The sequence below is a fragment of the Oncorhynchus tshawytscha genome, linkage group LG15, assembly GCF_018296145.1.
Source record: "Oncorhynchus tshawytscha isolate Ot180627B linkage group LG15, Otsh_v2.0, whole genome shotgun sequence".
NCBI classification, from domain to species: domain Eukaryota; kingdom Metazoa; phylum Chordata; class Actinopteri; order Salmoniformes; family Salmonidae; genus Oncorhynchus; species Oncorhynchus tshawytscha.
Genome location: NC_056443.1, coordinates 39,547,291 through 39,574,598, shown reverse-complemented (window position 1 = coordinate 39,574,598; position 27,308 = coordinate 39,547,291). Strand labels below are relative to the sequence as shown.

Here is a 27,308-nt window from a genome sequence, read left to right as displayed (position 1 = left end):
TCCCTCCATCTCCTCCCCTTGTACCTCCCTCTCTCCTTCCTCCCCAGTCCCTCCCCTCCTCCCCTTGTCCCTCCCTCTCTCCTTCCTCCCCCAGTCCCCTCCCCCTCCTCCCCCAGTCCCTCCCCTCCTCCCCCAGTCCCTCCTCCCCCCCAGTCCCCCCCCTCCTCCCCCAGGTCCCTCCCCTCCTCCCCCAGTCCCTCCCTCCTCCCCTTGTCCCTCCCTCCTCCCCTTGTCCCTCCCTCTCTCCTTCCTCCCCTCCTCCCCAGTCCCTCCATCTCCTCCCCCAGTCCCTCCCTCCTCCTCCCCTTGTCCCTCCCTCTCTCCTTCCTCCCCTCCTCCCCTAGTCCCTCCCCCCTCCTCCCCAGTCCCTCCCTCTAGTCCCTCCCCCCACCTCCCCAGTCCCTCCCTCTCCTCCCCCGGTCCCTCCCTCTCTCCTCCCCCAGTCCCTCCCTCTCTCCTCCCCCCAGTCCCTCCCTCTCTCCTCCCCAGTCCCTCCCTCTCCTCCCCAGTCCCTCCCCCTCCTCCCCCCCAGTCCCTCCCCCTCCTCCCCCAGTCCCTCCCTCGCCTCCCCCTCACCTGTCTCAACAGTGATCTTCTAATAGTGTCCATGTGCCTCTGATCTGAGAGTGGAGAGAAAGATCACATGATGTAATATTCTACAGAAAATACTAATCATTTTCTTTCACTGTCCCTTCTCCATCTGTCGCTTTCAGCACACACACACACACACACACGCGCGCGCGCACGCAGATAAACACACACACACGCACACACACACACACACGCGCACACGCACACGCAGATAAACACACACACACACACTCAGCTGACTGGATTCCGTGGGGAAAAAAACTCTAGACCACCTTTACTCCACACAGAGATGCATACAAAGCTATCATCGCCAAGCCTGTCTCTGACCTTTTTAACCTGTCTCTTCTCTCTGGGGAGGTTCCCATTGGAAGGCAGCCACAAACCGTCCTTAAAGGGGGAGATCAAGCTGATCTTAACTGTTACTTTGCCCTGTTTATCAAAAGTGTTGGAAAAACTTGTCAATAATCAACTGGCTGGCTTTCTTGATATCTATAGTATTCTCTCTGGAATGCAATCTGGTTTCTGCTCAGGTTGTGTCACTGCAACCTTAAAGGTCCTCAATGATGTCACCATTACCTTTGATTCTAAGAAATGTGGTGATGCTATTTTTATTGACTTGGCCAAAGCTTTTGATACGGGAGACCATTCCATTCTTGTAGGCCGGCTAAGGAGTATTGGTGTCTCTGAGGGGTCTTTGGCCTGGTTTGCTAACTACCTCTCTCACAGAGTGCAGTGTCTAAAGTCAGAAATCTGTTGTCTCAGACACTGCCTGTCCCCAGGGGAGTGTCCCAAGGCTCTATCCTAGGCCCCATGCTCTTCTCAATTTGCATCAACAACATAGATCAGGCAATAGGAAGCTCTCTTATCCATTTATATACAGATGATAAGGTTTTATACTCAGCTGGCCCTTCCCTGATTTTGTGTTAAACAAAGCGTTCTTAGTGTCCAACAACTTTCTCTGCCCTTAACCTTGTTGGTCAGATGTCAGAATGGTTCAGATAATAACGACAGAACGAAGCCAACATCAGCATGAGCTTTGGTTGCGAATGGTATGAACTTTTGAACTCTTATTCACGACAGAAGTGATACCTCCTAGCCGTTGAGTTAGCGACCGCAGCTGCAAACGCAGGTTAGGAAGGAACAGACAGAGTATCCCATCTACCACACAACAATGTTACTACAACGTATCCAATTGACCACCAGAGACATTCTTCAAAGGACTCGGTTGGGCAACACGGCCTTCCATCTACCACCAACTTACCGAAGCGCAGCTCAGAGTAAATATTTAATGCATTTTCCTTTTCCAAATGGGCGGTAATTTAGAATGCATAAGATACTGTATTTACGATAGCACAGCTTCTCCCTTTGTTCCTCAGTCTTTCCGCTCTTTCACTCAACCCAGCCCCTTTTCTTTTGTGTAACAAGCTGTCATATCTGTTCCGCCCGCTAGGGACGTTTTCCTTTATGAGGTCATTTGTAATCAAGTTATGATTAATTATGTGTATGTGTAATTCTGTGTGATTAGTTAGGTATTTATTAAATAAATGATTAAACCCAATTTTGTATTGCTGATTCAAATTGTTAGCCAGGGTTCTTGCAGATAACCAAGAATTTACAACTTTCAGATGAGACTGAAGTAAGATGAAGATTACAAGACGCAGGCTCCTAATTGTCCCTGGAATTACTAAGCAAACAGCTGGAGGCAGGGCTTTCTCCTATAGAGCTCAATTTTTATGGAATGGTCTGCCTACCCATGTGAGAGACGCAAACTCGGTCTCAACCTTTAAGTCTTTACTGAAGACTCATCGCTTCAGTGAGTCATATGATTGAGTGTAGTTTGGCCCAGGGGTGGGAAGGTGAACGGAAAGGCTCTGGAGCGACGAACCGCCCTTGCTGTCTCTGCCTGGCCGCCTCCCCTCTTTCCACTGGGATTTTCTGCCTCTAACCCTATTACAGGGGCTGAGTCACTGGCTTACTAGGGCTCTTTCATACTGTCCCTAGGAGGGGTGTGTCACTTGAGTGGGTTGAGTCACTGATGTGATCTTCCTGTCTGGGTTTGCGCCTCCCCTTGGGTTGTGCCGTGGCAGAGATCTTTGTGGGCTATACTCGGCCTTGTCTCTGGACGGTAAGTTGGTGGTTGAAGATATCCCTCTAGTGGTGTGGGGGCTGTGCTTTGGCAAAGTGGGTGGGGTTATATCCTTCCTGTTTGGCCCTGTCCGGGGGTGTCATCGGATGGGGCACAGTGTCTCCTGACCCCTCCTGTCTCAGCCTCCAGTATTTATGCTGCAGTAGTTTATGTGTCGGGGGGCTAGGGTCAGTTTGTTATATCTGTAGTACTTTTCCTGTCCTATCCGGTGTCCTGTGTGAATTTAAGTATGCTCTCTCTAATTCTCTCTTTCTCTCGGAGGCCCTGAGCCCTAGGACCATGCCTCAGGACTACCTGACATGATGACTCCTTGCTGTCCACAGTCCACCTGGCCGTGCTGCTGCTCCAGTTTCAACTGTTCTGTCTGTGATTATTATTATTTGACCATGCTGGTCATTTATGAACATTTGAACATCTTGGCCATGTTCTGTATAATCTCCACCCGGCACAGCCAGAAGAGGACAGGCCACCCCACATAGCCTGGTTCCTCTCTATGTTTCTTCCTAGGTTTTGGCCTTTCTAGGGAGTTTTTCCTAGCCACCGTGCTTCTACACCTGCATTGCTTGCTGTTTGGGGTTCTAGGCTGGGTTTCTGTACAGCACTTTGAGATATCAGCTGATGCACGAAGGGCTATATAAATTTCATTTGATTAATGTTGACTGCTATTGATGTAAAATATTACTAGGTCTTTAAGAGTTTATTCGGAAGATAACAGCTCTATAAATATTGTTTTGTGGTGCCCGACTCTCTTGTTAATTACATTTTCATGATTAGCTCAATCAGGTGATATTAATTAGGGAAACATTTTCTTAAAACTGCATTGTTGGTTAGGAGCTTGTAGGTAATACCATTTCATTTGGTTTGTGTGTTTGCTTAGTGATCCGCCTCCTGGTTTGCTGTACGTGGTGGAGTGAGGCCTGTGATAGGTTGAGAGGAGAGGTCAGCGTGTGTGGCAAGCGTGCCGAATGTTTAATTTGATTAACTTTATTAACAGCTCAACAAACATACACACACGCACAAAGGGGCGGTCCTTTCAGTCTGGAGGACTAAGGCAACGCCAAAAGATTTACCCATAATCCTCTAAAACCATGACAACACAGCATTAGTTTAATACCTAGAGACAATAGACCTGACAACACAGCATTAGTTTAATACCTAGAGACAATAGACCTGACAACAGTTACACGAGTCCAGTCGATAGTATACATTCAGGTAATACCTCATACAGGCAGACAGACGGGCAGGAGACGTTCTGTTGAATCTGATCCTGTCACTGTGTATACAGCCACAGCACACAGAGCAATGACCCGAAACATGAAACGCCTCACACACACTGACCTTCTACCAACACAACCAAATACGCATCATATTATCTACTTACAATCACTCTATCACACACACAACCTGAGGCCATTTTGAAGAAAAGTATGACAAACACGAACAACTTAAACACACACACTCAACAACCACACAACCAATATCGCTGCTCCTAATACTACTACTGCTGCTACTACTAATATTGCAGCTACTACTACAACTACTGCTACTACTACTACTACTAGTACTACTACTGCTATTACAACTACTGCTACTACTACTGTTACTACTACTACTGCTACTACTACTACTGCTACTACTAATGCTACTACTATAAAACTACTGCTAAAACTACCACTACTAATGCTACTATTACCAACACTGCTACTAATGCTACTACTATAAAACTACTGCTAAAACTACTACTACTAGCGCTACTATTACTACTACCACCACTACTACTAATGCTACAACTATAAAACTACTGCTAAAACTACTACTACTACCGCTACTATTACTACTACTAATGCTACTACTTTAAAACTACTGCTAAAACTACTACTACCGCTGGTGCTACTACTATTACTACTATAAAACTACTGCTAAAACTACTACAACCGCTGGTGATACTACTACTGCTGCTACAACTACTATCACTGCTGCAACTACTATTACTACTACCACCACTACTACTAACTACTACTACCAATAAAACTACTGCTAAAACTACTAAAACTACTACTATCAACTACTAAAACTACTAACTACTACTACTGCTGCTACAACTACTATCACTGCTGCAACTACTATTACTACTACCACCACTACTACTAACTACTACTACCAATAAAACTACTGCTAAAACTACTACCGCTACAATTACTACTACCAACACTACTACTAATGCTACTACTATAAAACTACTGCTAAAACTACTACCGCTACTATTACTACTACCACCACTACTACTAATGCTACTACTATAAAACTACTGCTAAAACTACTACCGCTACTATTACTACTACCACCACTACTACTAATGCTACTACTATAAAACTACTGCTAAAACTACTACCGCTACTATTACTATGACCACCGCTACTACTAATGCTACTACAATAAAACTACTGCTAAAACTACTACTACCACTGCTGCTACTACTATTACTACTATAAAACTACTGCTAAAACTACTACTGCTACTATTACTACTACCACTACTACTAATGCTACTACTAAAACTACTACCGCTACTATTACTACTACCACCACTACTACTAATGCTACTACTATAAAACCACTGCTAAAACTACTCCCGCTACTATTACTACTACCACCACTACTACTAATGCTACTACTATAAAACCACTGCTAAAACTACTACCGCTACTATTACTACTACCAACACTACTACTAATGCTACTACAATAAAACTACTGCTAAAACTACTACTACCACTGCTGCTACTACTATTACTACTATAAAACTACTGCTAAAACTACTATTACCGCTGGTCCTACTACCACCACTACTACTGCTGCTACTACCACTACTACTACTACCACCACTACTACTACTACTATCACTACTACTACAACTACTACTACCATAAAACTACTACCGCTACTATTACTACTACCACCACTACTACTAATGCTACTACTATAAAACTACTGCTAAAACTACCACCGCTACTATTACTACTAACACCACTACTACTAATGCTACTACTATAAAACTACTGCTAAAACTACCACCGCTACTATTACTACTACCACCACGACTACTAATGCTACTGCTATAAAATTACTGCTAAAACTACTACCGCTACCATTACTACTACTACTACCACTACTACTAAACTACTATAAAACTACTACTAAAACTACTATTACTACTACCACCACTACTACTACTACTACTACTATCACTGCTGCTACTAATGACTACTACTATCACTGCTGTGACTACTAAACTACTACTACTACTACTACTACCACTACTACTACTACCTACAAAACTCACTGCTGCGACTACTAATGCTGCTACTACTACTACTACTACTACTACTACTACTACACACCTACTGCTGCTGCTAAAACTACTGCTACTATCTATCACTACTACTACTACTACTACTACCACCACTACTACTACTGCTACTAATAAAAACTACTACTACTACCGCTACTACTGCTAATACTACTACTACTACTACTAAAACTACCGCAGCTGCAAACTACACTACTATTACTACTACTACTACTATAAAACTACTGCACTAACTACACTAATGCTACTAAACTACTACTAGGAAACTACTGCTACTAACTACTACTACTACTAATGCTACTACTACCACTGCTAAAACTACTGCTAAAACTACTAATGCTACTACTACTACCAACACTGCTACTAATGCTACTACTACTAAAACTACTACTATAAAACTACTGCTAAAACTAACTACTACTACCACCACTACTACTAAAATGCTACACTATAAACTACTACTACTACTACTACTATAAAACTTACTACTACCACTATACCACTACTAATGCTACTGCTACTACTAAAACTACTACCTACTGCTATTACTACTACTACTGCTACTATTACTACTACTAATGCACCACTACTGCTACTATTACTACTACCACCACTACTACTAATGCTACTACAATAAAACCACTGCTAAAACTACTACCGCTACTATTACTACTACCAACACTACTATTAATGCTACTACTATAAAACTACTGCTAAAATTACTACTACACCTGCTGCTACTACTATTACTACTATAAAACTACTATTACCGCTGGTCCTACTACCACCACTACTACTGCTGCTGCTACTACCACCATTACTACTACTACCACCACTGCTACTACTATTACTACTACTGCTACTATCACTGCTGCGACTACTACTACTACTACTACTACTACTACTACTACTACCACCACTATCACTGCTACTACTACTACCACTATCACTGCTACTAACACCACTATCACTGCTACTACTACTACTACCACTATCACTGCTACTAACACCACTATCACTGCTACTACTACTACCACCACTATCACTGCTACTACTACTACTACCACTATCACTGCTACTACCACCACTACCACTGCTACTACTACCACCACTATCACTGCTACTACTACTACCACCACTATCACTGCTACTACTACCACCACTACCACTGCTACTACTACTACCACCACTATCACTGCTACTACTACTACCACCACTATCACTGCTACTACTACTACCACCACTATCACTGCTACTACTACCACCACTATCACTGCTACTACTACTACCACCACTATCACTGCTACTACTACTACCACCACTATCACTGCTACTACTACTACTACCACTATCACTGCTACTAACACCACTACCACTGCTACTACTACCACCACTATCACTGCTACAACTACCACCACTATCACTGCTACTACTACTGCTACCACTATCACTGCTACTACTACTACCACTATCACTGCTACTACTACTACTACCACTATCACTGCTACTACTACTACCACTATCACTGCTACTAACACCACCACTATCACTGCTACGAACACCACCACTATCACTGCTACTAACACCACCACTATCACTGCTACTACTACTACCACCACTATCACTGCTACTACTACTACCACTATCACTGCTACTAACACCACTATCACTACTACTACCACCACTATCACTGCTACAACTACTAACACCACCACTATCATTGCTACTAACACCACCACTATCACTGCTACTACTACTACCACCACTATCACTGCTACAACTACTACCACCACTATCACTGCTACTAACACCACCACTATCACTGCTACTACTACTACCACCACTATCACTGCTACAACTACTACCACCACTATCACTGCTACTAACACCACCACTATCACTGCTACTACTACTACCACCACTATCACTGCTACAACTACTACCACTATCACTGCTACTACTACTACCACTGCTACTACTACCACCACTATCACTGCTACTACTACTACTACTACCACTACCACTGCTACTACTACTACTACTACTACCACTACCACTGCTACTACTACTAATAGTTATAAAACTACTGTTACTATAACTACTACTGTTACTATAATTATTACTATGCTACTAACTACTACTGTTACTATAACTACTACTATACTACTAACTACTACTGTTACTATAACTACTACTATGATACTAACTACCACTATACTCCCAACTACTGTTACTATAACTACTACTAACTACTGTTACTATAACTACTATTATACTACTAACTACTGTTACTATAACTACTACTAAACTACTAACTACTACTATACTATTATTACTATACCTACTACTATAACTACTACTATGCTACTAACTACTGTTACTATAACTACTACTATACTACTATTACTATAACTACTACTATAATACTAACTACTACTATTCTATCATTACTATACCTACTACTATGCTACTAACTACGGTTACTATAACTACTACTATACAACTATTACTATAACTACTACTATACTACTAACTACTACTATTCTACCATTACTATACCTACTACTATACTCCTGTTACTATAACTACTACTATGCTAATGTTACTATAACTACTACTAACGGTTACTATAACTACTGTTGCTATACCTACTACTATTCTACTAACTACTGTTACTATAATTACTGTTACGATACCTACTACTATACTATTACTATACTACTGTTACTATAACTACTACTATACTACGAACTACTGTTACTATACCTACTGTTACTCTAACTACTACTACTATACTACTGTTACTATAACTACTGTTACTATAACTACTACTAATATACTACTGTTACTATAACTACTGTTACTATACCTATTGTTACTATAACTACTATTACTATACTACTGTTACTATACCTACTGTTACTATAACTACTACTACTATACTGCTGTTACTATAACTACTACTACTATACTACTGTTACTATAACTACTGTTACTATACTACGAACTACTGTTACTATAACTACTGTTACTATAACTACTACTACTATACTACTGTTACTATAACTACTGTTACTATAACTACTACTATACTACAAACTACTGTTACTATAACTACTGTTACTATAACTACTACTATATCGGAGAGACACTAAAAGTATGACAACATCGGAGGCCTGCAGACAGCAAGTACAATCAGCCAATCAGGGCCAGGCTAGCTGTGATATGCAACATTCCGCTGAACCCTGATCAGACACCAATGTAGACACGCAACACACACACAAACACACATTGTTTACAGTTATACACACACACACAATATGTGTAGAAGAGGGGTACTCACCCCTGGTTGTTAGCTCTACCTCGCTCTCTCTCTCTCTCTCTCTACTTCTCTAACTCCCTCTCTCAATTCCTCTACCTCTCTACCTCCCTCTCTCTACCTCGCTCTCTCTCTCTCTCCTCTCTCAATCCCTCTACCTCTCTCTCTACACATCTCTCTCTACCTCTACCTCTCAATCCCTCTACCTCTCAATCCCTCTACCTCTCTCTCTACACATCTCTCTCTACACATCTCTCTCTACCTCTACCTCTCAATCCCTCTACCTCTCAATCCCTCTCTCCACCTCTCTCTCTCTATTGCTCTCTCTCTCTATTGCCTCTCAATCCCTCTACCTCTCAATCCCTCTCTCCACCTCTCTCTCTCTATTGCTCTCTCTCTCTATTGCCCTCTCTCTCTCTACTTCTCTAACTCCCTCTCTCAATCCCTCTACCTCTCTCTCTACACATCTGTCTCTCTCTCTACCTCTCAATCCCTCCACCTCTCTCTCCCTACCTCGCTCTCTCTCTCTCTACCTCGCTCTCTCTACTTCTCTAACTCCCTCTCTCAATCCCTCTACCTCTCTCTCTACACATCTTTCTCTTTCTCTACCTCTCAATCCCTCTACCTCTCTCTCTCTCTACAGTACCTCTCTTCTCGTCTTCTCACCTTCTCGTCTTCTCTCAGCGTGTAAAGTCCAATCTCTCTTCCAACTGTCACCAAAACCAGTCATACCTGCGTCCCCTCCTCACCCTCTCTCCAAACTACAGCCACTCCCATATCTGCAGTCCTGGCAGTTGATTGGTAATGAGACACAACCTCCCTGTTTAGAGGCGTGGTTAAAACTCATGTGTTCTGCAGAGAGAGAGCGATGTGTTTAGATGTCAGTAAAGAGTATAGAGGTGATGACGGAGTGACCTCCACCAGACAGGACATTGACAGTAGAGTATAGAGGTGATGATGAAGTGACCTCCACCAGACAGGACATTGACAGTAGAGTATAGAGGTGATGACGGAGTGACCTCCACCAGACAGGACATTGACAGTAGAGTATAGAGGTGATGACGGAGTGACCTCCACCAGACAGGACATTGACAGTAGAGTAGAGAGGTGATGACGGAGTGACCTCCACCAGACAGGACATTGACAGTAGAGTATAGAGGTGATGAGTATAGAGGTGATGGAGTGACCTCCACCAGACAGGACATTGACAGTAGAGTATAGAGGTGATGACGGAGTGACCTCCACCAGACAGGACATTGACAGTAGAGTAGAGAGGTGATGACGGAGTGACCTCCACCAGACAGGACATTGACAGTAGAGTATAGAGGTGATGACGGAGTGATCTTCACCAGACAGGACATTGACAGTAGAGTAGAGAGGTGATGACGGAGTGACCTCCACCAGACAGGACATTGACAGTAGAGTATAGAGGTGATGACGGAGTGATCTTCACCAGACAGGACATTGACAGTAGAGTAGAGAGGTGATGACGGAGTGACCTCCACCAGACAGGACATTGACAGTAGAGTATAGAGGTGATGACAGGACAGTGACCTCCACCAGACAGGACATTGACAGTAGAGTATAGAGGTGATGACGGAGTGACCTCCACCAGACAGGGCATTGACAGTAGAGTATAGAGGTGATGACGGAGTGACCTCCACCAGACAGGACATTGACAGTAGAGTATAGAGGTGATGACGGAGTGACCTCCACCAGACAGGACATTGACAGTAGAGTATAGAGGTGATGACGGAGTGACCTCCACCAGACAGGACATTGACAGTAGAGTATAGAGGTGATGACGGAGTGACCTCCACCAGACAGGACATTGACAGTAGAGTATAGAGGTGATGACGGAGTGACCTCCACCAGACAGGACATTGACAGTAGAGTATAGAGGTGATGACGAAGTGACCTCCACCAGACAGGACATTGACAGTAAAGTGTTGAGTATAGCATTGTGTTTATAGTTTTGTTCAGTGTACATGATATTAATATGAAATGGTCTTTTATTTCACAAAATGAAAGGTCCCACAGGCTGTCCCAACACAATGACATGAACGTGCCCTCTAACAGTGTAAAAGGCTCCCAGGTGACTCTGAGAAGTCGTATCCTATACCCATTGGAAGAGAAATAACTTATTGTGTCTGATAAGATTAGACTTTACATTTTACGGGTCCCCGACCCCCGAATTGGGAATCACTGTAGCACTAACCTCACTTCCTGCTTGCTTCAATACTTCCTCTCCCTGTTTGCCTCCTCTCTCTGTGTAGAACCTCTCTCCCTGCTTCCTCTCTCTGTGTAGAACCTCTCTCCCTGCTTCCTCTCCCTGTGTAGAACCTCTCTCCCTGCTTCCTCTCTCTGTGTAGAACCTCTCTGTTCCTCTCCCTGTGTAGAACCTCTCTCCCTGCTTCCTCTCTCTGTGTAGAACCTTCCCCTCTCCCTCCCTGTGTAGAACCTCTCTCCCTGCTTCCTCTCCCTGTGTAGAACCTCTCTCCCTGCTTGCTTCCTCTCTCTGTGTAGAACATCGCTCCCTCCTTGCTTCAATGCTTCCTCTCTCTGTGTAGAACCTCTCTCCCTGCTTGCTTCCTCTCTCTGTGTAGAACATCTCTCCCTGCTTGCTTCCTCTCTCTGTGTAGAACATCTCTCCCTGCTTGCTTCCTCTCTCTGTGTAGAACATCTCTCCCTGCTTGCTTCCTCTCTCTGTGTAGAACATCTCTCCCTGCTTGCTTCAATACTTCCTCTCTCTGTGTATAACCTCTCTCCCTGCTTCCTCTCCCTGTGTAGAATCTCTCTCCCTGCTTGCTTCAATGCTTCCTCTCTCTGTGTATCTCCTTGGCCTCCTTCTTTACATCCTGACTCACCACTGTCTCACTACTCCCTGCACAGAAAGGGTATTTTGTTATGAGAACAGAGTAGCCCATCTTTTGACTATAGCTATCTTAATTTCAGTCAACTGGTCCTGCTGAGATCATGCTCCATCCAACGTCTATCTTCATCCTTCTAGCCACAGAGAGCTCCCTGGCTAATAGCCAGAGCCCTTGATCTACCTAGCTAGACATCTGATTGAAATATCAGCGAGTATTTACCAGTGGGTTATTGTTTGGGGGATGTCTGCTGACATGGCAGAGATTCCCGTTGGACAGAGTGGTGAGTGAAGGTACTGCTAACAAGGCCAATCTGTGGGAGCAGCCCAACATAACGAACAAGGCCAATCTGTGGGAGCAGCCCAACATAACGAACAAGGCCAATCCGAAGGAGCAGCCCAACATAACGAACAAGGCCAATCTGTGGGAGCAGCCCAACATAACGAACAATGCCAATCTGTGGGAGCAGCCCAACATAACGAACAAGGCCAATCTGTGGGAGCAGCCCAACATAACGAACAAGGCCAATCTGTGGGAGCAGCCCAACATAACGAACAAGGCCAATCCGAAGGAGCAGCCCAACATAACGAACAAGGCCAATCCGAAGGAGCAGCCTAACATAACGAACAAGGCCAATCTGTGGGAGCAGCCCAACATAACGAACAAGGCCAATCCGAAGGAGCAGCCCAACATAACGAACAAGGCCAATCTGTGGGAGCAGCCCAACATAACGAACAAGGCCAATCCGAAGGAGCAGCCCAACATAACGAACAAGGCCAATCTGCGGGAGCAGCCCAACATAACGAACAAGGCCAATCTGCGGGAGCAGCCCAACATAACGAACAAGGCCAATCTGCGGGAGCAGCCCAACATAACGAACAAGGCCAATCAGCGGGAGCAGCCCAACATAACGAACAAGGCCAATCTGCGGGAGCAGCCCAACATAACGAACAAGGCCAATCCGAAGGAGCAGCCCAACATAACGAACAAGGCCAATCTGTGGGAGCAGCCCAACATAACAAACAAGGCCAATCTGTGGGAGCAGCCCAACATAACGAACAAGGCCAATCCGAAGGGAGCAGCCCAACATAACGAACAAGGCCAATCTGCGGGAGCAGCCCAACAAAACGAACAAGGCCAATCCGAAGGAGCAGCCTAACAAAACGAACAAGGCCAATCTGCGGGAGCATCCCAACATAACGAACAAGGCCAATCTGCGGGAGCAGCCCAACATAACGAACAAGGCCAATCTGCGGGAGCAGCCCAACATAACGAACAAGGCCAATCTGCGGGAGCAGCCCTACATAACGAACAAGGCCAATCTGCGGGAGCAGCCCAACATAACGAACAAGGCCAATCTGCGGGAGCAGCCCAACATAACGAACAAGGCCAATCTGCGGGAGCAGCCCAACATAACGAACAAGGCCAATCTGCGGGAGCAGCCCAACATAATGAACAAGGCCAATCTGCGGGAGCAGCCCAACATAATGAACAAGGCCAATCTGTGGGAGCAGCCCTACATAACGAACAAGGCCAATCTGTGGGAGCAGCCCAACATAATGAACAAGGCCAATCTGCGGGAGCAGCCCAACATAATGAACAAGGCCAATCTGCGGGAGCAGCCCAACATAACGAACAAGGCCAATCTGCGGGAGCAGCCCAACATAACGAACATACATTAATCATTTGCAATTAGAATTCAGATCAAGAAGCCTTCTGAGACTTGATCAACACTGGGAACGCAATAATAATGATAATAATAATAACTACATTCAAAAGTGAGTAAACTCTATTTCACAAATAAATAGGAGAGTAAACGGCATTTAGTTTAACCTCCACTACATCCCTCGTCAGGTCTGGCAAAACCCATTCATGAACATCAATATCCTGCCAGGCAGAATTAAATCTACATGCCTGGCCTTTTAGCTATCGATGTGATGTTTGGCAGAACCTAATCAGTCAGTTTTGGACCTGCCTGGCTGAGTGGGTGGAATGAGAGATCTCGCCTGGCAACCAGAACACAGAACGTGAGGAAATAAAACTGGGTAGAATGCAAGACCAATACTTTTTTCTAATATTTTTCATAAACATATTTGATCATTTTCTGTTCTCCTTTCATTTTACTTAAACTACGGTTCAAGTACTTTAAGCACCTCAAGAACCTTGTGACCCTGTATACTACTTGACCAAAGTTCACCTTCACCTTCGTCTCCAGCTGTCTCAGTAGAATCGATGGGCCAGGTGTGTGTGTATATTTGGTCGTCCTACTGCTGTCTGTCTGTTTAGACAGAATGTGAGGCAGAGATGAGAAGCAAAAACACGCAGGAAAAATGAAAACATTTATTAACAACAGATCAACATTTGATTACATAAACAGTTTCCCTCTCTCCATGTCTGTATCCCACTCTCAGTCCCTCTCTCCCCCCTAGCTCTGTCCCTCCCTCTCGCTCCCTAAGTCCCTCGCTCTCCCTCAGTCCCTCGCTCTCCCTCAGTCCCCAAGTATCTCGCTCCCTCAGCCTCCCTCACTGGCTCCCTCAGTCCCTCGCTGGCTCCCTCAGTCCCTCGCTGGCTCCCTCAGTCCCTCGCTGGCTCCCTCAGTCCCTCGCTGGCTCCCTCAGTCCCTCGCTCGCTCCCTCAGTCCCTCGCTCGCTCCCTCAGTCCCTCGCTGGCTCCCTCAGTCCCTCGCTCGCTCGCTCCCTCAGTCCCTCGCTGGCTCCCTCAGTCCCTCGCTGGCTCCCTCAGTCCCTCGCTGGCTCCCTCAGTCCCTCGCTCGCTCCCTCAGTCCCTCGCTCGCTCCCTCAGTCCCTCGCTCGCTCCCTCAGTCCCTCGCTGGCTCCCTCAGTCCCTCGCTGGCTCCCTCAGTCCCTCGCTGGCTCCCTCAGTCCCTCGCTCGCTCCCTCAGTCCCTCGCTCGCTCCCTCAGTCCCTCGCTCGCTCGCTCCCTCAGTCCCTCGCTCGCTCCCTCAGTCCCTCGCTCGCTCCCTCAGTCTCTCTCTCGCTCCCTCAGTCTCTCTATCGCTCTCTGTCTCCCTATCGCTCTCTGTCTCCCTATCGCTCTCTTTCCCCCTATCGCTCTCTCAGACTCCCTATCACTCTCTCAGACTCCCTATCGCTCTCTCAGTCTCCCTATCGCTCTCTCAGTCTCCCTATCGCTCCCTCAGTCCCTCGCTGGCTCCCTCAGTCCCTCGCTGGCTCCCTCAGTCTCTCTATCGCTCCCTCAGTCCCTCGCTCCCTCCCTCAGTCTCTCTCTCGCTCTCTCAGTCTCCCTATCGCTCTCTCAGTCTCCCTATCGCTCTCTCAGTCTCCCTATCGCTCTCTCAGTCTCTCTCTCGCTCTCTCAGTCTCCCTATCGCTCTCTCAGTCTCCCTATCGCTCTCTGTCTCCCTATCGCTCTCTGTCTCCCTATCGCTCTCTCAGTCTCCCTATCGCTCTCTCAGTCTCCCTATCGCTCTCTCAGTCTCCCTATCGCTCTCTCAGTCTCCCTATCGCTCTCTCAGTCTCCCTATCGCTCTCTCAGTCTCCCTATCGCTCTCTCAGTCTCCCTATCGCTCTCTCAGTCTCCCAAGCGCTCTCTCAGTCTCCCTATCGCTCTCTCAGTCTCCCTATCGCTCTCTCAGTCTCCCTATCGCACTCTCAGTCTCCCTATCGCTCTCTCAGTCTCTCTCAGTCTCCCTATCGCTCTCTCAGTCTCCCTATCGCTCAGTCTCCCTATCGCTCTCTCAGTCTCCCTATCGCTCTCTCAGTCTCCCTATCGCTCTCTCAGTCTCCCTATCGCTCTCTCAGTCTCCCTATCGCTCTCTCAGTCTCCCTATCGCACTCTCAGTCCCGCTCTCTCTCCTCCAGGATGTGTGTACAGGTGAGTTGGAGAGGGGGGGGCATCCGAGTCACAAACTCTCTGTCTCCTCGGGTAAACCTCTTCAGCTGGGAAGAGTCTGCAAACACATATACACACGTGGGTGAACTGAATGTGTGTATCTGGGAGGCCATGGAGTGCATATCCGTGTGCGTGTGTGTGAACTCACCCTCTCTGCGTGCAGCAGGTGTGTGTGAACGTGTGTGTAGAGTGCAGATGAGAGTTAGGGGGCGACACACAGTGCTGCTGCTACACACACAGGACAGGTACTGGAGGAGAGGGTCGTCAGCATCCACATCACACACCTACACAAACATAACGGGTTATATAAGGGACAGGGTGCCATTTCAGACTGAAGACATGTTATATAAGGGACAGGGTGCCATTTCAGACTGAAGACATGTTATATAAGGGACAGGGTGCCATTTCAGACTGAAGACATGTTATATAAGGGACAGGGTGCCATTTCAGACTGAAGACATGTTATATAAGGGACAGGGTGCCATTTCAGACTGAAGACATGTTATATAAGGGACAGGGTGCCATTTCAGACTGAAGACATGTTATATAAGGGACAGGGTGCCATTTCAGACTGAAGACATGTTATATAAGGGACAGGGTGCCATTTCAGACTGAAGACATGTTATATAAGGGACAGGGTGCCATTTCAGACTGAAGACATGTTATATAAGGGACAGGGTGCCATTTCAGACTGAAGACATGTTATATAAGGGACAGGGTGCCATTTCAGACTGAAGACATGTTATATAAGGGACAGGGTGCCATTTCAGACTGAAGACATGTTATATAAGGGACAGGGTGCCATTTCAGACTGAAGACATGTTATATAAGGGACAGGGTGCCATTTCAGACTGAAGACATGTTATATAAGGGACAGGGTGCCATTTCAGACTCATAACGGGTTATATAAGGGACAGGGTGCCATTTCAGACTCATAACGGGTTATATAAGGGACAGGGTGCCATTTCAGACTGAAGACATGTTATATAAGGGACAGGGTGCCATTTCAGACTGAAGACATGTTATATAAGGGACAGGGTGCCATTTCAGACTCATAGCATGTTATATAAGGGACAGGGTGCCATTTCAGACTGAAGACATGTTATATAAGGGACAGGGTGCCATTTCAGACTGAAGACATGTTATATAAGGGACAGGGGGCCATTTCAGACTGAAGACATGTTATATAAGGGACAGGGGGCCATTTCAGACTGAAGACGTGTTATATAAGGGACAGGGGGCCATTTCAGACTGAAGACGTGTTATATAAGGGACAGGGGGCCATTTCAGACTGAAGACATGTTATATAAGGGACAAGGTGCCATTTCAGACTCATAACATGTTATATATGGGACAGGGTGCCATTTCAGACTCAATAAAGTGCCCACAAGAAGGACATACAAAAAGTGATTGATTGATTAAGTGACCTTACCAGGCTCCGCCCCCGAGTGTAGACCCTGAGGTGACCTCTGACCCTCAGTGACCTCTGAAGCCCTTCCCACTGGGGCATGGCTAACCCCAGTAAACCGGAAATTACTGGACAGGAGAACCAAATATGGGCCTCTCCACTGCCATCCTCTACAGCTGCCCTGTACACACACACACACATGTGATTAACTCACACAAATATGCAAACACACACCCCAACACACACAATAAACTTGTTAACTCACTTGGCTTCGGCCTGAAACACAGCAGAGGTAGAATTACAGGGAGGCTGAGACCGAGTACACCTCTCCTATAGGTAAGAGAGAGAGAGTTAGCTGTGTGACCTGGTATAACCTTTCCGAAGACTCTGAACTCCTGATTACTAACCACAGACTGACACTGACTGTGTGTGTGTGTGTCTGTACCTGTGTGTATATACTGCCACACAGAGAACAAGTCCACTGCAGCTGCAGGTAGAGAACACACACCACATGACCTCTGACCCGGCCCAAAATGCACTGCTCTGCCCCTGCCAATGCCCACACACCCAAGAGGATCATGGGAGGAGGAGAGTCACATGACCTGGAGAGGGAGAAGGATAAGGAAGAGGAAAAGGAGATAAGAGACTGTTATGATACAGAGAGAAGAGACTTATAATACAGAGAGAAGAGGTAGGAGGTAGAGTGAATGAGGAGGAGAGGAGGCAGAGTGAAGGAGGAGGAGAGGCAGAGTGAAGGAGGAGAGGAGGTAGAGTGAATGAGGAGGAGAGGAGGCAGAGTGAAGGAGGAGGAGAGGCAGAGTGAAGGAGGAGAGGAGGTAGAGTGAATGAGGAGGAGAGGAGGCAGAGTGAAGGAGGAGGAGAGGCAGAGTGAAGGAGGAGGAGAGGCAGAGTGAAGGAGGAGAGGAGGCAGAGTGGATGAGGAGAGGAGGTAGAGTGAATGAGGAGGAGAGGAGGTAGAGTGAATGAGGAGGATAGGAGGCAGAGTGGATGAGGAGAGGTAGAGTAGATGAGGAGGCAAAGAGAGGACTCACTGGGTGTCTGTCTTTCCCAGGGCCATGATGGTCAAACAGCTGACTGGGACAGAACGACAATACACCCCTCCCACCCTGCAACACACAAACACACAAAATAGGTCCAGCACCTGACTACCTTTTCTGTTGAAGCTGGGCTGAAGCATTTTAGCATTTTATTATAACACACAAACACAAACACACAAAATAGGTCCAGCACCTGACTACCTTTTCTGTTGAAGCTGGGCTGAAGCATTTTAGCATTTTATTATAACAGAAGGTGTATTATAACAGAAGGTGTATTATAATAGAAGGTGTATTATAACAGAAGGTGTATTATAACAGAAGGTGTATTATAACAGAAGGTGTATTATAACAGAAGGTGTATTATAATATTATAATAGAAGGTGTATTATAACAGAAGGTGTATTATAACAGAAGGTGTATTATAACAGAAGGTGTATTATAACAGAAGGTGTATTATAACAGAAGGTGTATTATAACAGAAGGTGTATTATAACAGAAGGTGTATTATAACAGAAGGTGTATTATAATAGGTGTATTATAATATTATAATAGAAGGTGTATTATAACAGAAGGTGTATTATAACAGAAGGTGTATTCAAACACTTCAGAAGGTATAATACAGGTATTATTATTATTATTATTATTATAGGTATAATACAGAAGGTATAATACGGCCCCACCTTCTGAAGTGTTTGAATACACCTTCTGTTATAATACACCTTCTGTTATAATACACCTTCTGTTATAATACACCTTCTGTTATAATACACCTTCTGTTATAATACACCTTCTGTTATAATACACCTTCTGTTATAATACACCTTCTGTTATAATACACCTTCTGTTATAATACACCTTCTGTTATAATACACCTTCTGTTATAATACACCTTCTGTTATAATACACCTTCTGTTATAATATTATAATACACCTTCTGTTATAATACACCTTCTGTTATAATACACCTTCTGTTATAATACACCTTCTGTTATAATACACCTTCTATTATAATATTATAATACACCTATTATAATACACCTTCTGAAGTGTTTGAATACACCTTCTGTTATAATACACCTTCTGTTATAATACACCTTCTGTTATAATACACCTTCTGTTATAATACACCTTCTGTTATAATACACCTTCTGTTATAATACACCTTCTGTTATAATACACCTTCTGTTATAATACACCTTCTGTTATAATACACCTTCTGTTATAATACACCTTCTGTTATAATACACCTTCTGTTATAATACACCTTCTGTTATAATACACCTTCTGTTATAATATTATAATACACCTTCTGTTATAATACACCTTCTGTTATAATACACCTTCTGTTATAATATTATAATACACCTTCTGTTATAATATTATAATACACCTTCTGTTATAATACACCTTCTGTTATAATACACCTTCTGTTATAATACACCTTCTGTTATAATACACCTTCTGTTATAATATTATAATACACCTTCTGTTATAATACACCTTCTATTATAATACACCTTCTGTTATAATACACCTTCTGTTATAATATTATAATACACCTTCTGTTATAATATTATAATACACCTTCTGTTATAATACACCTTCTATTATAATACACCTTCTGTTATAATACACCTTCTGTTATAATACACCTTCTGTTATAATACACCTTCTGAAGTGTTTGAATACACCTTTCTACTGTTATATCAGTTATTGTGATACTATATGAAAACAACATACACTAGGTGGACAAAACATTAGGAACACCTGCTCTTTCCATAAGACTGACCAGGTGAATCCAGGTGAAAACTATGATCCCTTATTGATGTCACTTGTTAAATCCACTTCAATCAGTGTAGATGAAGGGGAGGAGACGGGTTAAAGAAGGATTTTTATGTCTTGAGACAATTGAGACATGGATTGTGTGTGTGTGTCATTCAGAGGGTGAATGGGCAAGACAAAATATTTAAGCCCCTTTGAATGGGGTATGGTAGTAGGTGGTAGTAGGGTATGGTAGTAGGTGTCAGGTCCACTGGTGGAGTGTCAAGAACTGCAACGCTGCTGGGTTTTATTCACACTCAACAGTTTCCCGTGTGAATCAAGAATGGTCCACCACCCAAAGGACATCCAGCCAATTTGACACAACTGTGGGAAGCATTGGAGTCAACATGGGCCAGCATCCCTGGAGTCAACATGGGCCAGCATCCCTGGAGTCAACATGGGCCAGCATCCTTGGGTCAACATGGGCCAGCATCCCTGGAGTCAACATGGGCCAGCATCCTTGGAGTCAACATGGGCCAGCATCCCTGGAGTCAACATGGGCCAGCATCCCTGGAGTCAACATGGGCCAGCATCCCTGGAGTCAACATGGGCCAGCATCCCTGGAGTCAACATGGGCCAGCATCCCTGAAGTCAACATGGGCCAGCATCTCTGGAGTCAACATGGGCCAGTATCCCTGTGGAACGCTTTCAACACCTTGTAGAGTCCATGACCCGATGAATTGAGGCTGTTCTGAGGTGCAACTCAATATTAGGAAGGTGTTCCCAATGTTCGGTATACTCAGTATGTCTGTGTGTGTGCGTGTTTGATGTGTTACCGTGACAGCCTGCGTTGGAAGCTGGTAAACTGGACAGTGTTTCCGGGTACCAGGCCGGGAGGGTAGGGGGTGAGGCTTAGGTCCAAATAGACCTGCAGGCTCCGCCCTCTGGGCTCCACACACACCGTCAACCTCACACTCAGTCCTGCTTCCACGTCTACACACACAGGAAAAACACAAACACACAGGTAAAACACAAACACAAACAAACAGAACAACCCTGTTCCTGGAGAGATACCCTCCTGTAGGTTTTAACTCCAACCCTGTTCCTGGAGAGAGACCCTCCTGTAGGTTTTAACTCCAACCCTGTTCCTGGAGAGAGACCCTCCTGGAGGTTTTAACTCCAACCCTGTTCCTGGAGAGATACCCTCCTGGAGGTTTTAACTCCAACCCTGTTCCTGGAGAGATACCCTCCTGGAGGTTTTAACTCTAACCCTGTTCCTGGAGAGATACCCTCCTGGAGGTTTTAACTCCAACCCTGTTCCTGGAGAGATACCCTCCTGTAGGTATTAACTCCAACCCTGTTCCTGGAGAGAGAGACCCTCCTGGAGGTTTTAACTCCAACCCTGTTCCTGGAGAGAGAGACCCTCCTGGAGGTTTTAACTCCAACCTTGTTCCTGGAGAGATACCCTCCTGTAGGTTTTAACTCCAACCCTGTTCCTGGAGAGAGACCCTCCTGTAGGTTTTAACTCCAACCCTGTTCCTGGAGAGATACCCTCCTGGAGGTTTTAACTCCAACCCTGTTCCTGGAGAGAGAGACCCTCCTGGAGTGTAGATAACCAGGAACACGTTTGGGCAGCCCTGATACAAATCATAGAGTTAAAAAACACAGCCTTCTCTATCACCTCTGTCAGTAGAGTGCTACGTCTCGTACCTCTCTGTGTGGGAGTGTGTGGTCGTACCTATCTGTGTGGGAGTGTGTCTCGTACCTCTCTGTGTGGGAGTGTGTCTCGTACCTCTCTGTGTGGGAGTGTGTGGTCGTACCTATCTGTGTGGGAGTGTGTGGTCGTACCTCTCTGTGGGGAGTGTGTGGTCGTACCTCTATGTGTAGGAGTGTGTGGTCGTACCTCTCTGTGTAGGAGTGTGTGGTCGTACCTCTCTGTGTAGGGGTGTGTCTCGTGTGTAGGAGTGTGTCTCGTACCTCTCTGTGTAGGTGTGTGTCTCGTACCTCTCTGTGTAGGGGTGTGTCTCGTACCTCTCTGTGTAGGGGTGTGTCTCGTACCTCTCTGTGTAGGAGTGTGTCTCGTACCTCTCTGTGTAGGTGTGTGTCTCGTACCTCTCTGTGTAGGGGTGTGTCTCGTACCTTTCTGTGTAGGGGTGAGTCTCGTACCTCTCTGTGTAGGAGTGTGTGGTCGTACCTCTCTGTTTAGGGGTGTGTGGTCGTACCTCTCTGTGTCTCTGTGTAGGAGTGTGTGGTCGTACCTCTCTGTGTAGGAGTGTGTGGTCGTACCTATCTGTGTGGGAGTGTGTCTCGTACCTCTCTGTGTGGGAGTGTGTCTCGTACCTCTCTGTGTGGGAGTGTGTGGTCGTACCTATCTGTGTGGGAGTGTGTGGTCGTACCTCTCTGTGTGGGAGTGTGTGGTCGTACCTCTATGTGTAGGAGTGTGTGGTCGTACCTCTCTGCGTAGGAGTGTGTGGTCGTACCTCTCTGTGTAGGGGTGTGTCTCGTACCTCTCTGTGTAGGAGTGTGTCTCGTACCTCTCTGTGTAGGTGTGTGTCTCGTACCTCTCTGTGTAGGGGTGTGTCTCGTACCTCTCTGTGTAGGGGTGTGTCTCGTACCTCTCTGTGTAGGAGTGTGTCTCGTACCTCTCTGTGTAGGTGTGTGTCTCGTACCTCTCTGTGTAGGGGTGTGTCTCGTACCTTTCTGTGTAGGGGTGAGTCTTGTACCTCTCTGTGTAGGAGTGTGTGGTCGTACCTCTCTGTTTAGGGGTGTGTGGTCGTACCTCTCTGTGTCTCTGTGTAGGAGTGTGTGGTGTGGGAGTGTGTGGTCGTACCTCTCTGTGTAGGAGTGTGTGGTCGTACCTCTCTGTGTAGGGGTGTGTGGTCGTGTGTAGGGGTGTGTGGTCGTACCTCTGTGTAGGGGTGTGTGGTCGTACCTCTCTGTGTAGGGGTGTGTGGTCGTACCTCTGTGTAGGGGTGTGTGGTCGTACCTCTCTGTTTAGGGGTGTGTCTCGTACCTCTCTGTTTAGGGGTGTGTCTCGTACCTCTCTGTGTAGGGGTGTGTCTCGTACCTCTCTGTGTAGGGGTGTGTCTCGTACCTCTCTGTGTAGGGGTGTGTCTCGTACCTCTCTGTGTAGGGGTGTGTCTCGTACCTCTCTGTGCAGAAGTGTGCGTGGTCGTACCTCTCTGTGTAGGAGTGTGTCTCGTACCTCTCTGTGTCTCTGTGTAGGAGTGTGTGGTCGTACCTCTCTGTGTAGGAGTGTGTGGTCATACCTCTCTGTGTAGGGGTGTGTGGTCGTACCTCTCTGTGTAGGAGTGTGTGGTCGTACCTCTCTGTGTAGGGGTGTGTCTCATACCTCTCTGTGTAGGGGTGTGTCTCGTACCTCTCTGTGTAGGTGTGTGTCTCGTACCTCTCTGTGCAGGGGTGTGTGTGGTCGTACCTCTCTGTGCAGGAGTGTGTGTGGTCGTACCTCTCTGTGTAGGGGTGTGTCTCGTACCTCTCTGTGTAGGGGTGTGTCTCGTACCTCTCTGTGCAGGAGTGTGTGTGGTCGTTCCTCTCTGTGTAGGAGTGTGTGTGGTCGTTCCTCTCTGTAGGGTAATCCTCTGGGATATGACTCCATGGAACGACACCAGATCCACCCCACTGCTACAACACAGAGAGAGGTGATGATGGAGGCCTACCTGGTCTGCCCGACCGCTTAGTCGGGTAACTAGTCTTCCCCAAGCTCTGATGCTGCTGATGGTCATTAGTAGTCTACCAAACTTACTGCCTGGTACTCAGCGCTCTATTGTCCCTCTAATCACAACAACATACAGGAACTCAAGTCATTCTGTTCACCCAACCTCAATTGCCGGTCATTTCACCTACCAAGAGAATTCCCGTCAATTAGTCACAGCTGTGTACATTCCCCCTCAAGCAGAGACCAAGACGGCTCTCAAGGAACGTCATTGGACTATGTAAACTGGAAACCACATATCCTGAGGCTGCATTTATTGTAGCTGGGGATTTTAACAAAGCAAATTTGAGAACAAGGCTCCCTAAATTCTATCAGCATATTGACAGTAGTACTAAAACACTGGATCACCGCTCCTCTAACTTCCGTGATGCATACAAGACCCTCCCTCGCCCTCCCTTCGGCAAATCCGACCGCGACTCCATCTTGCTCCTACCGTCCTATAGGCAGAAACTCGAACAGGATGTACCAGTGACAAGAACCATTCAACGCTGGTCCGACCAATCGGAAGCCACGCTTCAAGATTGTTTTGATCACGCGGACAGGAATATGTTCCAGTCGGCCTCAGAGAACAACATAGACTTATACGCACTCATTGAGTGTGTTTATAAAGAAGAGCATAGGAGATGTTGTGACTATTAAAACCTACCCTAACCAGAAACCACGCATGGATAGCTACATTCGCGCAAAACTGAAAGCACGATCCACCGCATTTAACCATGGAAAGAGATCTGGAAATATGGCTGAATATAAACAGTGTAGTTATTCCCTCCGCAAAGCAATCGAACAAGAGAAATTCCAGTACAGGGACAAGGTGGAGTCGTAATTCAACGGCTCAGACACGAGACGTATGTGGCAGGGTCTACAGGAAATCAAGGAATACAAAAACCGCCACATCATGGACACCGGCGTCACGCTTCCAGACAAACTAAACACCTTCTTTTCCCGCTTCGAGGATAAAACAGTGGCACCGTCGCGGCCCATTAACAAGGACTGCCACCCCCCACCCTTCTCAGTGGCCGACGTGAGTGAAACATTTAAACATGTTAACCCTCGCAAGGCTGCTGGCCCAGATGGCATCTCCATAGCTGCGTCCTCAGAGCATGCGCAGACCAGCTGGTTGGTGTGTTTCCAGACATATTCAATCTCTCCCAGTCTGTTGTCCCCACATGCTTCAAGATGGCCACCATTGTTCCTGTACCCAAGAAGGCAAAGGTAACTAAACTAAATGACTACCGCCCCGTAGCACTCACTTCTGTCATCATGAAGTGCTTTGAGAGGCTAGTCAAGGATCATATCACCTCCACCTTACCTGACACCCTAGACCCACTTCAGTTTGCATACCGCCCCAACAGGTCCACAGACGACGCAATCGCCATCACACTGCCCTACCCCATCTGGACAAGAGGAATACCTATGTAAGAATGCTGTTCATTAACAACATCTCAGAATTCAACACCATAGTACCCTCCAAACTCGACATTAAACTGGAGGCCTTGGGACTCAACCCCGCCCTGTGTAGTTGGGTCCTGGACTTCCTGACGGGCCACCCCCAGGTGGTGACGGTAGGAAACAACATCTCCATTTTGCTGACCCTCAACACTGGGGCCCCACAAGGGTGCGTGCTCAGCCCCCTCCTGTTCACCCATGACTGTGTGGCCATGCACTCCTCCGACTCAATCATCAAGTTTGCAGACGACACAACAGTAGTGGGCTTGATGACCAACAACGGCGAGACGGCCTACAGGGAGGAGGTGAGGGCCGCTCTGTTCTACTGTCGTCCAATCAAAATGTAGTTCAGAACATTAGTGTTTGATTTTAGTGTGAATATAGAAGTTTGTTATCGTGTGGAAAGCAAGACTTTTTGTTGATGATCAGACCGGAAATTGCTTCATGTGAGGCACTCGGAGTGTGGTGTCAGGAAAACAACCTCTCACTCAGCGTCAACAAAACAAAGGAGATGATCGTGGACTTCAGGAAACAGTAGAGGGAGCAACCACATCGACAGCACAGTAGTGGAGAAGGTGGAAAGTTAAGTTCCTCGGCGTACACATCACGGACAAACTGAATTGGTCCACCCACACAGACAGCGTGGTGAAGAAGGGGCAACAGCGCCCCACTATCATCCAGAAGGTGAGGTCAGTACAGATGCATCAAAGCTGGGACCGAGAGACTGAAAAACAGCTTTTATCTCAAGGCCATCAGACTGTTAAACAGCCACCACTAACATTGAGAGGCTGCTGCCTACATAGAGACTCATATCCCTGGCCACTTTAATAAATGGATCACTAGTCACATTAAACAATGCCATTTTAATACTGTTTACATATCTTACATTACTCATATCACATGTATATACTGTACTCTATACCATCTTGCCTATGCCGCTCGGCCATCGCTCATTCATATATTTATATGTACATATTCTCATTCAGCCCTTTAGATTTGTGTGTATTAGGTAGTTGTTGGGGAATTGTTAGATATCACTGCACTGTCGGAACAGAAAGCACAAGCATTTCACTACACTCACAATAACATCTGCTAACCATGTGTAGCCAATAACATCTGCTAACCATGTGTAGCCAATAACATCTGCTAACCGTGTGTAGCCAATAACATCTGCTAACCATGTAACCAATAACATCAGCTAACCATGTGTAGCCAATAACATCTGCTAACCATGTAGCCAATAACATCTGCTAACCATGTAGCTAATAACATCTGCTAACCATGTAGCCAATAACATCTGCTAACCATATAGCCAATAACATCTGCTAACCATGTAGCCAATAACATCTGCTAACCATGTAGCCAATAACATCTGCTAACCGTGTAGCCAATAACATCTGCTAACCATGTAGCCAATAACTTCTGCTAACCATGTAACCAATAACATCTGCTAACCATGTAACCAATAACATCAGCTAACCATGTGTAGCCAATAACATCAGCTAACCATGTGTAGCCAATAACATCTGCTAACCATATAGCCAATAACATCTGCTAACCATGTGTAGCCAATAACATCTGCTAACCATGTAGCCAATAGCATCTGCTAACCATGTAGCCAATAACATCTGCTAACCATGTAGCCAATAACCTCTGCTAACCATGTAACCAATAACATCAGCTAACCATGTAGCCAATAACATCAGCTAACCATGTGACCAATAACATCAGCTAA

At 45.9% G+C, this 27,308-nt stretch overlaps 2 protein-coding genes across 4 annotated transcripts in view; both read right to left on the bottom strand.

Annotated features, from left to right (window-relative positions):
* The window catches only part of tfr2 (transferrin receptor 2), an 87,084-nt gene extending 76,915 nt beyond the window's left edge, over positions 1-10,169 (bottom strand). The window contains exons 1-2 of the mRNA XM_042298584.1: positions 10,091-10,169; positions 577-620 (exon numbers count right to left, since the gene is read on the bottom strand). Coding sequence (XP_042154518.1) covers positions 577-620; positions 10,091-10,154 — 108 coding nt within the window. The 5' untranslated portion in view covers positions 10,155-10,169. The remainder of the gene's footprint in view (positions 1-576; positions 621-10,090) is intronic.
* Positions 10,170-16,017: 5,848 nt separating this feature from the next.
* ctc1 (CTS telomere maintenance complex component 1) overlaps positions 16,018-27,308 on the bottom strand; it is a 62,866-nt gene continuing 51,575 nt past the window's right edge. For 2 of the 3 annotated variants that reach the window (XM_042298580.1, XM_042298582.1), the window contains 8 exons: positions 23,915-24,036; positions 21,231-21,387; positions 18,628-18,702; positions 18,021-18,177; positions 17,841-17,905; positions 17,600-17,756; positions 16,316-16,451; positions 16,018-16,225 (listed from right to left, as the gene is read on the bottom strand). In XM_042298580.1, coding sequence (XP_042154514.1) covers positions 16,113-16,225; positions 16,316-16,451; positions 17,600-17,756; positions 17,841-17,905; positions 18,021-18,177; positions 18,628-18,702; positions 21,231-21,387; positions 23,915-24,036 — 982 coding nt within the window. In that variant the 3' untranslated portion in view covers positions 16,018-16,112. The remainder of the gene's footprint in view (positions 16,226-16,315; positions 16,452-17,599; positions 17,757-17,840; positions 17,906-18,020; positions 18,178-18,627; positions 18,703-21,230; positions 21,388-23,914; positions 24,037-27,308) is intronic. The other variant, XM_042298581.1, reaches the window with a different exon arrangement.